Here is a 15449-nt window from a genome sequence, read left to right as displayed (position 1 = left end):
ATGCTAGTTGAAACGTCTGACTGTTTCCAAAATCATATCCAGTTGCTTGAGTGACTGCTGTTTGGCGTATCTTATTACCTGGATGTCTAACCTACATCGACGATTCTTGCATTGCTATTTTGTCCTTATGGATCTTAACGCAGCAACAGATGCCTTGTGTGGTACTCTGAACTTACACTTCTCCGGTTGGCATCAGTAAAACTTTACATTTTTGAAGTATTACCACGTTGCACGTTTTGTTGTTCGTAAGTAAATATAGTAATTGTTCCGCTCTCCAAACCAGCACGTCCGTCATGTTGACCTCTAAGGTCTCAGTCATGACGTCATCTCATTCAGACGGCGCCGAATTCAAATAGTGTCATGTAACTAGGTTCATTATTTTGAGGGGCGTGTAATTTTTTTCTTTCAAAATATAGTTTTGCTGGAAACAGAAGACTCTGAAAAAAGACGGATATCCTAATAGCACAAATTTGACCAATTATATCTAAACAAATAACTAGTAGGCAAACACACGGGTCAGTTTTGGTAAGGGTATATTTACAATGTATTGCTGTACAGGCAATTTCAAGATGATGGAGAAGAAATTGTTTCGTTTTACAGATTATTTGTTAAGGTCTGATCATGTATTACTGCGAGTGTGCAGCCTAAAGAGTAAGGAGGCGACAAGAAAACGACTGTTTGAATTTGCAGCCGCGCGCAGGAGGGGGATTCAATGTATATGAAAAGTAGTGCTTGAACTTATGAAAAGTCAACATCAGATTCTCTTTTTGCGTCTCTAATCTTGACTGAACTAAGCGTGCCTTTCGGCCATCTTTGATTGACCATCAGGTAAATCACAATGTGTCAAGGGACTAGACCAAAAGGTGAACCCATAGAAAGTAAATTGATATCTCTACAATTTTTATTGCACACAATTTATTTTATTGTAATCCAAGTCTCCTTTATCTTTGTTACCACAGGACCGAGCAATTTCGCGCTGTTTTTTGAGGGGCGCTGGAGCACAACTGTCTGTGTCACATAAAAATGCAAAAGGGACAACATGGCACTCCCACAGACAGTGAACTAAATGGTATGATTTTGCAAGCTTAGATTTTTATTGGAATAGAATTACTGTATCAAAGTTCTAAGGTGATATGAACCCAGGAGATATCACTTCAAAGAGATCATATGTTACGGTTTTATGAAATGCTATAAAGATTCTGACCTAAGAATTTCTACTCGTGTAGTTTAAACACAATAAAGATAATTTTAACACATAGTAAATATATACCAAAACATAGAATAGAATTACCTGTTCCTAATTCAATTGCGTGTCTTTTTTGCCTCCTCTCTTTCCAGAACCGTCGAGTATTTGTCATTCAATGATTCGCCATATAGTTGCTTTAACTTGAAAGCATTATTATGCAATATCAATATTAGGTAAAGCATTATCGGTTTCCATGTTAACCATTTTCTTAGATATGTACACACGGGTAAATTTGATATGACCGTACATATCGATCCATAGAGTCTAGCTAGCATGCCAAGCCCCCCCCCCTCCCCCGACATCCGTATATATACAACCCTTTACAATATTGCACATTAATTTCAGGTGACAGTAGCTACTTTTGCTACATCAAGGATAACGTAGCCGTGTCATCGGTGTGTCTCATCAGATAAACCTATTCCTCTCATCACTTTATGTCCATTTTGTAAAGAGATGAATTCATATTTCTTCCAGATGACGTACAGGAATACTTTGATGACGTCATCGGTGAAGTCAGCCACAAGTGGGACGACCTGGCCCGGAAGCTGGGGTTCAAGGAGAACAGAATAAAGGGAATCCGAAGCTCGGAGCGTGACAATGATCACAGGTGCAGGGAGGTGCTGAACCGGTGGAGAAACAGGGAGGGAAGGAGAGCTACTCTACAGGTTCTGCAACAGGCCCTCATCGACATTGGTGAAACACACACAGCAGAAAACTTAAATGGTACATACACGCTTCGTTCTTGTGCATATATTGAACCATGTAATCCGTATTGAATGTAAACATAGAACCACGATTTCTGAGAGCGAAACACAAGTTTTGCGATTCTCGTCTAGATTTGCCTAAATACCAGCCTTTTAGCTTCAGTATGTTTTCTCGGTCTCTTCCCGTGAAGAGAACGTACTAACTCTAAATTGGCTTGCATACGACAGGAATATACAATAAAGATAATACAATCATAGGTTTTTCAATAACGAAGGGACACTCAAAACACACAAGAGGGAATACCACATTTTGACGTCTGTTACGTCTTGTAGGTACAGCAGCACCGCCCAGCGGAAGTGGAGGGCCAAGTAGTGTTGAGGACGTCATCAACACTATCAAAGACCTGTATGCCACAGAGTATGCCAAGGTTCGACCTCTTCCTTGGTGTGAAGACCCCAGCCTGCCTTTGGGAGAAGTCTACACCAACCTGCGACATCAGCGCAAGGACCGAAAGGGGCGCTTCGAGGAGACCGGTAGTATCGTAAGCTTAGCAGATATTTACAACAGGAGCAAAACTAAAAGTACACCAGATGTTAGAAGGATAAGGGTAGAGGGGGATCCTGGTATTGGGAAGTCGTGCTCTTGTCAGAAACTGGCTCATGATTGGTCCTCTGGGAAACTGGATATTTTCATGGCTGTCTTCTTTCTAGAAATGCGCCACATGTCTGGAAAAGTAAAAGATGCAATATTTGAGCAGCTCCTACCTGATGATACAAACATGACCCCGGACCAGCTCTGGTCCTACATCCAAGAGAACCAGGATGATGTTCTCTTCATTCTAGACGGTTTAGATGAGCTCAGTCAGACAGCTAGGGAAGTCACAGATGTGGTGGTCTTGATTCAAGGTAAAATCCTCAGGAACTGCCATGTCCTGGTGACCTCCAGGCCGTACCACTGTGTCAAAGACCTGGAGAAATGTCACGAGTTTTACAAAATCGTTGGTTACAGCGAAGATGATTCTGTTCAATTCATAGAGAAATACTTCACTGAGACTCCTGAATCTGCTAGAAAAGTTGTGGAACAGCTTAAACGTAACCAAAATTTGTCGAGATTAGTAGTGAATCCCCTCAACAATGTGCTGATATGTATTGTCTGGGAAGACAATGAGGGAAAATTACCTTCAAGCCTAGCTGAATTGTATCAAATGATGGTATACTCAGTTGCCAAACGGTACTGTGCAAAGAAAAACATTCCATCAGAGGGTGCAAAAATCCCTTCAAACATAGAAGAAGCATTGCGATGTCTGGGGAAACTGTCCTGGGAGGGACTAGAGCAGGATCAGCTACAGTTCACCATAAATGATATCACAGAGAAGTATGGACACAATGCCGATGACATGTTGGCTATCGGCTTACTGACAAGAGACAACTCTTTCTCCAGAATCAAACGCACCTGCTTCTGCTCCTTCTTACATAAAACATTTCAGGAATACATGGCTGCTTGGTACATCAGTGACATGGTCAAAAAGGAAAGTAAAAGGGATGAAAGTAAAGAATGTCTTCGTAGTTTGTTTGGGATGACAGAGGCTGCATCTAGTAACGTTGACATGGGACTGATGGCAATAAACCGTGATAGATATAAGGAGATTCAAAACATGGTGCTGTCAATCCTAGGTGACAGTTCAGGCCTGTTGTTTGAAATGTTTGCAGAGGAACTTAGTAAAGATGGATGTAAAGGGGAGGGCAAGGATCTTTTGTCCTTCATCTGTATCGCTTTTCTTGGTAGAGCTTGTGGAGCTGGTAGAATGGGGTGTGAACTGGCAGAGTCTGTGGTGCCTTGTTTGTCCCAGCACATACGTAACGACGTGCCCAAACGTGGTGTCGTTCATCCTTTCACAATAGATGGTGTTGAGTGGATTGACGGTTTGATACAAGTGATCAAATGTCAAAGGACGTTGGCCCACAATCCCTGGTCGATACGATATCTCACATTAGACTGTGAACGTCTATTTCTTCGCGATCGACAGCATTTTGAAATGTTAGAAGCTTTATTATCAGATTGCGATACAATTACTTGTGTATTATTGTTAGAGGTTAGTTTGGTTTTGAGATGTCTTATGCTCATACCTCGGCGTGGGACAGAACGTTTGCATATAGATATCACGTCTACTGATAACTCTGGCTTTCGAAAAACTGTCGATGAACTGTTAAAAAAACAACTAAAACATGTCAGCATCAGAATAAGGCGTAACGGTGGTCCAGACTTCTCACATTACGACTCACTGTTGGCTGACATGATTGTGAAGTATAGTTTTCTCGGGTCCCTAAGCGTGAAGCTTGGTCGGTGGGGTCGTGTACGTAGTTCAAAAGAAACAAGAGGGTTCGGTAATCTAGGAGCAACTCTACAAAGTATCTCTGAGCATGCAGCACTGAGGGTCGTAGAACTAGAACACCCAGTGAACGACGAGTATTGGGATTCGCCAGCTGATAAATGCAACAGGCTTGTCACATCTGATGTCGACTCAATGGTTAACAATCTTACGGAATGTATAACTAAGAACAAATTGCTAATAAGACTACGACTTACCTGTAAACTCCTTGACCGTTCTGGTGTCTTCTTGAACATCTTCTCTTTTACAATATACAAAGGAATCTGTAGCAGTCAGGCTCTTTCCGACCTATGTTTGGCGATACAGGGGAACAGAACCTTGGAGACATTGACGATTGATGGGATGTTCTCCGAATCAAAGGGTCATCAGGAGATAATCGACCAGCTAATGCGTAATAAACCTGCAAACTTTGAGGAACTCAGAATCACCATGTTTAAATCTAAACAGTACGCTCAATGCATCTCTACGGACAGTTCCAATAGTTGTAGTGACTCTAGTTGCAGTGGTGAGGAACTCGAATCACCATAACCAAAAGTTCGCCAAAAGTGCGCCCTTTGGGAGATAGCCTTGGCACACCTCTACTACCAAATTTCCATAGCGACTGCAGCATCCACTGCGCAAAGTTTCGTCTGGGTGTCAAAATTGTAGTCAATAAGCAGCAAGCGAATCTGTGCCCCTGTCGCATCAGTAAGCATAGTTAGATAAAAGATCGATATTTAAATCAGTCATACACCAGAACTGTGGCTGGAAAGTGTAGTGACTATGAAGGATAGGAAAAGTCATAATCGGAAATATGAAGATGAGGCAACAGCATAGTTTCACGCAAGATTAAACTCTGTGGTATCATCTAGTTGTGAAGTTTGAAATGGAAACCGGCAGAACATTTGACAAGAGCAAGACCATTTGCTACCATTTGAACCTCCCCTCACCACTCATGACTTTGATGATTGCTGTGAACACTGACAATATATACATTTAAGTTTTATAGGGTAGGATTGTATAACGTTTCACAGTTCACCGAAGATAACGTTATAAGTGTAACACAAGAATATTAATGTATGTATGTATGCCGACGTCTAAATGTAAATGGGACGAACATTGTAAGCATCTATCCGCCAAATGTGAAGAATGTCACCTTTAAAGCAATTGTAGTTTAATTGTGTGTATTTTACTTGTATTTATATTTTCAAACTCTTTTACAACAGTTTATAAGTTTTACTATCATGTTTTGATCATCTTACTTTACTATGTATTGTTATTTGGCTGCTGTATTTTATCTTGTATTGTATGTTCAGAACTTATTTGCATTTTGGATCTCGCAATCAAGCCTCAATAATAAACCAGTCTATTCTGTTATCGTTATATACTTTTTTATGATATTATTGTATTTGGTGTGAGGTCGTGTATGATTGCGTCATGTACCTTTTGTGATGTCGACCATAAGCATGTATTTCATCCGTCACAAAAACCAAAGGTGTTAGGTTAGAGAATGTTGAATTTATAAAATTTCATTTTACCTACTATATATAATGTAGCTTTTCAGATTTTCTATTTACATGATTGTTTAAGCAAAAGAAAGAGATATTACAATCACATGACCGTTGTTGTATACATATTAAATGTCTTTATGGCTCGAATGTCAATATATGTACTGTAATGAATTGTACAGAGGTCATTTATACAGAGTAGTCAGTTTTGTGCATATTGTCAGAATTTGTTACCACTGGAAGGTAAAAATATATAAATGAGATGTTCTGCGCGTGCTCTGAAGGGTGCCACTATCATTAGATGTCACGATGCTTGAATAACACATATTTGTCGTTTTTCACGAATCATTAAACAATTGAAAGGAGCATTTATGTTAAGTGATTAATGTTGGTGTTTGCAAAATGTGATATGACATAACATAAGAACATAATATGGCATAATATAACATACCATGTCATAAGTACGTAACATAACATAGCAAATCATAACATACCCCGGCGTGTGCTACCCAAATACATCACTCATTTTGGCATGGGGCCCAGAGACCCTACACGGTAAACATTATGTTGCTTTGTAAACATCAAGGGGTCTTGCTGCCCTACGTGCAGCAGCACTGCTATAGGACATATACCTTTGACCTATACTTTTTAAGACATGACTGTTGTACCGGTCGGTGTATCGATCACCTGAGACGCAGTGACAACACGCAGCTGGCTTCACTCGTTCCATATAAATGTAATACAACTTATATATAGTACACCAGCTAGGTCATGTTATATAATGAGTAGTGCTATGCTGAAAAACAGTCGTAATCAAATTTGAATCCCGGCCAGGTCACACACGCACATACGCATACATACAAATACACACGCGCGCGCACACACACATATATACACACGCGCAAATTAACACACACGTACATACACACACGTGGGGCCGCGTAGCACAGTGGTAGTGTGTGACCGAGAGGTCGCCGGTTCGAATCCGCCTGCCGTGTTGCCGGTCTTGTGCCCTTGGGAAAGGCACTTTACACGACTTTCCTCACTTTACTCAAGTGAAAAATGAGTCGTCCCTCGGATAGGACGTTAAATGGAGGTCCCGTGTATGGGGAGAGTCACACCCCATGCACGTTAAAGAACCCCCACATGTGCGATGGTGCGGTGTGGTCGGAGCAAACCCTTCTGTCTGGAGTTGTTGATTCACTTCAAATCACCCGAACCTCCATACCGTATCAGCCTGGCGAACCTCTGTCTCGTATCAGCCATATGGTGAGTGACATGTTGGAACATTCACCCGGACGGGAGACGTGGAGCATCACCGTCTTGTACTCTGCCAAATAAGGGTATATCACCTCGTAAGGGGCGTATTACCCTACGCGAGGGGCCAGTCATGGCCTATCCACATACATACATATACATACACACACACAAACACACACATACACAAGCGCGCAAACACACACTCAGACACACACAGGCGCACAAACACACACACATACAGGCACACATACAAAACCAATCTGTACATAGATTGAAGATGCTATTGCCAGATTTTCTCTCTACCAATCAAAATTCAATGAGCAGTAGGTCCCTCCAAGTGCATCACGTGATCCCTTTGTACTGTGCAATGTAAACACCCTACTTCGAACACCCACCATTTCAACACCGAGGGTGACGTAGACGAGGGGAACTTGTTTTTAACCTTCCTGTTAAAACCAGACTCCATTTAGAGAACCAGGGTAAGTTCTATTGACGTGTCGAAAAACTTGTCGAAAAGATACTCAATACGTAGTTGTATCTAGCAAGGAAAGTCGTTCTTCTGAACAATACAGTCCGGAACCCTCCCCGAGTGAGTCGTTGCTTCAAAAATTCTTGTCGTGCCGTTTTAGACGTAAACCCCAACGGGAGAAGTCTAATATTCATGTGTAGAACAGGAAGGGTGTCATGAGTGAACGGTATGTGTTAGACGTCTGAAGGCTCCAGGCCTGTTCCTTATTTTGTCTTCAACCTTGGACAAGTGAGGGACTACGCAGCACTTAACGTTGTAACGTTACCTTTTGCAATTTTGTCATGTCGATCACGGCAAGGGATGTCACCTGGTGAAATGATTCTAGTTTTTTTGGCTGGCGAATCTAAAAGCTACATACACTTGTTTTGTGTGCGCGTGGTGACTGCTCTAGACTTACATTCTTCCTGTTGGAACCACTAAATCTCCATATATTTCAAGTAAACGTTTTGTAGCTCTCACGTAAATATACTTCCGGTTTCCTAACCAGGTCCGCCATTTTGAAGAAAGGTGTGTTGACCCCTAAGATCTCATTCGTGGGTAACCCCCACATTTTTCGAATGCAAATAGTGCCATGTCCGTTTCAACAAGCGCACGGGTCAATTGAGGCACGGGTCTATTCAGAGTGTATTGCACCTGTACATGCTATACGAGATGAAGAAGATAAAAGCACGTCATTTCGTAGAATACGTCATAGATTATACATACTTATTAGGCACTCAACTGTCTCGACTGTCTGATTAACGTCCAATAGAACCTCTGAGGTCATGTAAGATGACAATGGGCTACTCTCAGTAGGGAATCAGGGCTCACCTGTCCAGCTAATCTATGTAATCCCCACCAACCATAAGGCCTAACCTTATCAATACTCTAAATACAGTACATGGCAACGGTCAAGGTCGTTAAAAAAAGCTTGTTTTAACTGACGAAATCAGCAAAGAAAAAGGGACTCATTGCTATATTGAAATAAGTGTGAAGCCGAAACTTATTCCATTTGTAGAATACAAAGTCATAACGTTGTTATATGTTAAAAGTAGTGCTTAAACGTTTCAAAGGTCAACGTCAGAGTCAGGTGATGCCGAGTACGAGCAACTGAGCCAAAAATTGGTGAACTGGTGTGAATCGATATCTCTAGAATATTGCCAAGAATCTGTTTTCTTTTCATTCATGTCACCCTTTCTCTTTTTCTTACCACAGGACCGACGCTTGCGAACTGTTTTGAGGGGCTTTGGAGCACCGCTATCTGCATCTTTCAATAATGCATCAAGACCAGCAAGTTATCCCTGCAGGCATTGAACAAAATGGTATTAATTTCTTTTTGAAAGCCTTAACTGCTAAAAGGTAATATTAGTCCAGTAGATGTTGCATCAAAGAGATTACCTTTTTATGTTTTGTGAATGTTATTGGCAAATACTATAAGGGGATATAGAATAGAACATTTTTTTTCTGCTGTTAACTCAAATACATGTCTTTGACGCTAAGCATTCCTCTCTTTTCAGAACCACGAGTATTCGTTATTCATGCAGGGGAAGACAAAGACTCATTTGTCCGCCCGTTGGTCGGCAACCTGCAGCAACAAGGGTTGGCTGAAAAAGACATCTTCTTTGATGACGTTTCCATCAAACCTGGTGACGTCATCAGGGACAGAATAATGTCGACCTTATCGAGTGAAAGTTTAGAGGTTGCTGTCATTGCCGTTAGCTCATCATTCCTTAACAAATCCTACTGGCCTAGACTTGAGTATGAAACATGTCTGAAAAACAACAAACACATATTCCCCATTTGGGTTGATGCCAACGAGGACAAGTTCAAGGCCTTCAGTGAGTCTGTCGGAAGGTATTCCCCTACATTAAAACAGATGAGTGCAAGACGTGTGCAGAGAGATGATGTTACTAATGAGCTGCCAAACATCGCTGCTGAGATCGCACAGCGGCTCTCTACATTGAGTCATGGACATGGCGTGGCTCGGACAGCAGGTTTGTGGCAGATATTAACACACACACACACACACACACACACACACACATACACACACATACAGGTCATACACACTCAAACACACATACATACATACAGATATGTACAAAAGAGTACAAATATACCAATAAACAAATGTCAATTGAAGAAAAAAATCATTGATAAATAGTCTCACGTCTATGTGAATGTTATGATAATTGAAAACAACATGTTATTCAGTGTAGAAGTTGCAAAGTTCAGCAGAGTATGTTTAACATTCCCCTTATTTACTTCTATAGAGAAGTGGATAGCATCCATCCGACTTGTGCAGGATCAAAAAAAAGTTTTTTTGACCTCTAGATAAGCAGAAGTTATCCTTGCCTGTGCCCACCACGAAGCAAATACCACACATACCACAAATAAACTAATTTCTTGTTTTGACAGAGTCTACTTTAAAACATCAACTGTCATAATGAAATGGCGATCTTGTCAAAACATGGACATGGGTATTAATCGTATATCTACTGAACCGTGAAAGAATACACAAATGTTCAGTGCGCGAAAACCTTTGTTATGCATTACAGGACCGCTATGTACAGTTGATGACGTCATCAACAGTCTCAAAGACCTGTATGTCACAGAGTATGCGAGCGTGCGGCCTCTTCCGTGGTGTGAAGACCTCAACTTGCCATTGGGAGAAGTCTACACCAACCTGCGACATCAACGTAGGGGCAATTGGGGGTACTTCCATGACACTTGTACTATTGTAAGCTTAGAAGATATTTTCAAGACGAACCAAGCTAAAGCTAAGAATGTTCATACCAGGGGGGCTGTTAGAAGGATAAGGGTAGAGGGGGATCCCGGTATTGGGAAGTCGTGCTCTTGTCAGAAACTGGCTCATGATTGGTCAACTGGGAAACTAGATATTTTCAAGACTGTTTTCTTTCTTGAAATGCGACACATGTCTGGAAATGTTAAAGACGCGATAATTGAGCAGCTCCTACCAGAAGATATAAACATTACCCCGGACCAGCTCTGGTCCTACATCCGAGAGAACCAGGATGATGTTCTCTTCATCCTGGACGGTCTAGATGAGCTCAGTCAGACAGCTAAGGAAGTCACAGATGTGGTGGCCTTGATTCAAGGTAAAATCCTCCGAAACTGTCATGTCCTGGTGACCTCCAGGCCGTACCACTGTGTCAAAGACCTGGAGAAATGTCACGAGTTTTACAAAATCGTTGGCTACACCAGAGAGAATTCTGTTCAATTCATAGAGAAATACTTCAATGAGACACCTGAATCTGCCATAAAGGTAGTGAAACAGCTTGAATGTAACCCAAATTTGTCGAGAATAATTGTTAATCCCCTCAACAATGTACTGGTATGTATTGTCTGGGAAGACAATGAGGGGAAGTTGCCTTCCAGCAGAGCTGAATTGTATGAAATGATTGTATATTCAGTTGCCAAGCGATACTGTGCAAAGAAAGACATTCCATTAGAAAGGAATAAAATTCCCCCAAACATAGAAGAAGCATTGAAATGCCTGGGGAAACTGTCCTGGGAGGGACTAGAGCAGGATCGGCTTCAGTTTAACATAGATGATATCAAAGAGAAGTATGGACAGAATGCCGATGACATGTTGGCTATCGGCTTACTGACAAGAGATTACTCTTTCTCCAGAATCAAACGCACCTGCTTCTGTGCTTTCTTGCATAAAACATTTCAGGAATACTTGGCTGCCTGGTACATCCGTGAGTTAGTCAAAAGGGAGAGTAAAGAGGGTAAAGAATGTCTTCGTAGTGTGTTTGGGATGACAAATTCTACATCAAGTAATGTTGACATGAAACTGATGTCAGCAAACCGTGAGAGGTACAGAGAGGTTCAAAACATGTTGCTTGCGATGCTGGGTGACAGTTCAGGCCCGCTGTTTGAAATGTTTGCAGAGGAACTTAGGAAAGATGGAGTAAAGGGGAGGACAAGGATCTTTTGTCCTTTATCTGTATCATGTTTCTTGGTAGAGCTTGTGAAGATGGTAGGGCAGACTGTAGAATGGCGGAGATTGTGACACCTTGTTTGCCACAGCACATAACTAACGACTTGAGGAAGTATGGAGATAATGATATCTTTGATGTGCAAGATCTTGCTGAGTGGATTGGAGGTTTGATACAAGTAATCAGATGCCAGAGCACATTGGCTGTGAACCATGATCCAAGGTTGATACAGCAACTCACGGTTAACAACGAGTATGTGAAATATAACAATTTGCAACAACGTCAAGTCGATATGTTAGAAGACGCATTATCAGATTGTGATACAATCAGTTGTGTGACAATACTTCAGCCCGAAACTTTGATGGGGGGGATGCCGTACATGTCATCAGACCGACACAGGTACTCCCCGTTTCGTACATTCATACCACGACGTGGGACAGAAAGTGTGCACATAGATTTCGGAAACACTGACGACTTTGATTCTGTGCCAGTGGAAACCATGTTGGAGGAATTATCAGAAATACAGAGCTTACAACATGTCAACATCAACATAGGGAGAAACGTGGGCCCAGACTTCTCACATTACGACTCACTGTTCTCAGTCTTGCTTACAAGACAGAGTTGTCTCAGGTCCGCAAGGCTGAAGATAGATCAGTGGATTTGGTCAGAAGAACCAAGAGGGTTTGGTAACCTGACAGCAACCCTAACAAGTATCTCTGAGCATGCAGCACTCGAGGTCGTGGAGCTAGAACATCCGGTGAACATCGAGTGTTTCGGGGATGGGGTGTGTTTCGATTCGCCAGCTGATACGTCCGTCAGGCTTGTGGCACTTGATGTCGAGACAATGGTACAAACGCTTACGGCATGTCTGTCTACAAACAAAACGCTTAAAAGGCTACGGCTTACCTGGAAAATTGCGATGCGTACTCATTTTTTATACAGCTTGTTTAAGACTTCTTATACAACATATAAGGGAATTTGTAGTAGACAGTCTCTTTCCGACCTATGTTTGGCGATACAGGGGAACAGAACCTTGGAGATATTGACGATTGATGGCATGTTCTCTGAATCAGAGGGTCATCAGGAGATAATCGACCAGCTAATGTGTAATAAACCTGCAAACTTTGAGGAACTCAGAATCAGTATGTTTGATTCTGAGGAGTACAATAAGCAGCCTCACTATCAAGAGTACGGTTCTGACTCTATTTACAGCTATATAAAGGCAAGTTAAAGAAACGATGCATATGACTAACGTTGAATCTATACAGTGGTCCACATAGTACATTCGTGTCTCTAACAAGTAGAAGGAAGTTAGCCTCACGAATAATTTCTAAATTCAGAGGGAGGTCATCAGTAATAACATCCTGTACGCCTTACACAGACGTAGTATCATATTCTTAGGAAGTTTAAAATGGAGACCTACACACGAGTACGCACCTGACAAGAGCGCCGCCGTACACACTCTAGCATTGATGTCACAATGCTGATAAATTCCGATGGGATGGCATTTGCTTCTTAAGATTCTACCAAGATTTCTCATATTATGATGGCTAATTGGATATTTCTAATTTGTGTTTAACATAGCAGGGAGTTGCAAGGCATCTATGGATAGCACATTTTTTCTTAACAGAATGGAAAATACACTTTTATAACATTAGAACGAACAGAAATCTGTGAGATGAGGTCAATGAAAGAAACCAAAGAAAAGAACGAAGTTCTTCCTCTATGCCATGGCTATCACTAACAGTATAACAGGTTCTTTTGTACTTATCTAATCTAGATGTGAAATGTAAATATATATATATATATATATATATATATAATGCTACTATTAAATGTGGTTAATGCGTTTTGGCTCAAATGTCAATATTTGTACCGTAAAGACATATTTTGTACAGAAGTCCGAGTATTCAGGTTTCCTGTATGTACTGCCAAACCTTGTTACCATTGGAAGGTAATATTATATAAATGGAAGATTATACGTCTGCTCTAAAGGGTGCTACCGTTAGTTAAGAGGCAAATGTATGTCTTTTTTATCAAGCATTAAACTATGGTCAAAACGCATCAATGTTGAGTTTTCATTTTCCGTATATGATATACAAAGATGTGTTTCTGGTAGAAGCTGGCCTTGAGCATGTTTAAGATCCCACCACACATATGTAACAATACGTGTCTGCTAAACAAATAGAACTTGATAAGGATCAGAGGACTGATCGAAAACTTGTTGTGAAGCGCTTGTGTACGGATATAAAGTTTAAAATTGTAACATTAGTACCCGTATTCTAGAAATATTTTGCTGCGAAAAGTTTTGAGATTTTGAACACGAGGTTCAAGAATAGAAAAGACTTGATGATTTAATTGTTACCGCAAATTATTTAGTTCGTAAAATAACTTATGGACAGAAAATGTGAAAGACGTTTTTTACAGTTAACGTTAGCAATTTTGCTGAAATGTTTTGAAAGGACAGGTCTTCCTTGTTTAAATTCGAAGTTATTTCATACAATACTGAATACAAGTCTGACCTACTATAATACTGTTTATGTCGTCACAACACAGTGTAGCGCTTCCTATGACGACACCTTTATTGATTTTATTATTGGTTATTTCCAGGATATTATTATTGGGTGGGCCGACTACTCTCTCTTCGCAGCCAGGGGCTGAATTGCGAGGAGCTTACAATACCTGCCGGATTTAATTATATTTTTCCGCCCAACTCGATTTTTGGGAGACGCTTGACATTTTTTCGGCCCTACTGTCACCCTTGGGCGTTTCAGAGCTTATGTTGGGTTGTGTGTATTATCTGTTAGAGGTCAAAGTTTGCGCCGAAGAAGAGGAAAAACCTGATTTTCATGGCCCGACTCACGCCTGCCATCTTTTTTTTCACGCTGGAAGATACCACTGACCTTCCCACGAAAGGGATGAATAAACTATAAAGATCATTGGCGTCGTGGCAATAGATCTAATGTAGATAGTGAAATGGTTAAAAGGCAAAGAGACATTAACATTATCTTACTCGGACACTGCATGTAATGGAATTTTCGAGACATATTTCTACTTCAAAATAACCGACCGTGTATAAGAAGTGGACTCTGCCAGCAAAAGACTGGTGGCTATGCAGCAGCGACACCGTGCAGAATTACATAGTAAGTTCAATTGTCGAGCCCACGAGCCTCTATTTTTAAAATAAAAGACAACTTTCATCAGATTAAGAGGTTCTCATTTATATTTTTCATCTATTCCAGGGCCATATCAGCGGTTCGTTTCTGGTTCAACATTACCATTCAAGAAACTATTGAGAAAGTTTGGTATGTGGGTAAGTGTCACCGAAAGAAAATACAAGTTCCATCATGAACCCTTACTATCGGAGGGGGTACTACTATTTACTACGTTCTTCAAACAGATAGCTTTAAGAAGTTTAGCCAACCACAAATAAAGAGTCAATAAACGCAAACGTTTATAGTAGATTGGGTTAGAGTCTAATGATCTTGATGTGTGCCAAAAATAGTTATTCAAGCAACTGGATATGGTTTTGAAACGGTCAGACGTTTCGGATAGAATCCACTATCCTTCGTCAGTGACACTGAAGAGATCTGGAAGAAACAGGTCTTTTATACTCTAACTTTGAAATCCAAATTGTCTTCAGCTTGACTTGGGCTTAGCTTTGTTTTCTTTGGAATCCAAATTGCATTCAGTCTACTTCTTGACTGCCAATTCCTGACATTACGAATTTGCATTTTCAATGTATTACTTCTACATGTAGTACTGTATTACAGAATTATTCTAACCACAAAAACTCGATTTCTTTGTACTGCGAAATACCACAAGAAAACTACATGAATTTACAGTACGTCATACCTAAACAGCCGATGTTTGCCATCCATGCCGATGT

At 40.9% G+C, this 15449-nt stretch overlaps 2 protein-coding genes across 2 annotated transcripts; both read left to right on the top strand.

Moving 5' to 3' along the window:
• The first annotated feature begins 1023 nt into the window (after positions 1-1023).
• Positions 1024-4678, top strand: LOC118417427 (NACHT, LRR and PYD domains-containing protein 3-like). Its single transcript, XM_035822988.1, has 4 exons — positions 1024-1069; positions 1721-1939; positions 2284-3873; positions 4647-4678. The coding sequence occupies exons 1-4, from the start codon at positions 1024-1026 to the stop codon at positions 4676-4678; spliced, it is 1887 nt and encodes a 628-aa protein (XP_035678881.1).
• Positions 4679-9471: 4793 nt separating this feature from the next.
• Positions 9472-13332, top strand: LOC118417426. Its single transcript, XM_035822986.1, is given in 3 exon segments — positions 9472-9589; positions 10154-11527; positions 11530-13332. Coding segments are annotated over 3 exon segments (2754 nt in total). The 3' UTR covers positions 12792-13332.
• The last annotated feature ends 2117 nt before the right edge of the window (positions 13333-15449 follow it).

The sequence above is a fragment of the Branchiostoma floridae genome, chromosome 6, assembly GCF_000003815.2.
Source record: "Branchiostoma floridae strain S238N-H82 chromosome 6, Bfl_VNyyK, whole genome shotgun sequence".
NCBI classification, from domain to species: Eukaryota; Metazoa; Chordata; class Leptocardii; order Amphioxiformes; family Branchiostomatidae; genus Branchiostoma; species Branchiostoma floridae.
The sequence above is the reverse complement of the archived record's forward strand: the minus strand, read 5'-3'. Positions and strand labels throughout refer to the sequence as shown.

What these genes read in the sequence shown, in the direction of transcription:
- LOC118417427 (XM_035822988.1), top strand. Translation starts at nt 1,024, where the DNA reads ATGCAAAAGGGACAACATGGCACTCCCACAGACAGTGAACTAAATG. An exon ending in ACAGGCCCTCATCGACATTG is followed by an intron (nt 1,940 to 2,283) that starts GTGAAACACACA and finishes TACGTCTTGTAG; the next exon opens with GTACAGCAGCACCGCCCAGC. An exon ending in TGGTGTTGAGTGGATTGACG is followed by an intron (nt 3,874 to 4,646) that starts GTTTGATACAAG and finishes TTGGCGATACAG; the next exon opens with GGGAACAGAACCTTGGAGAC.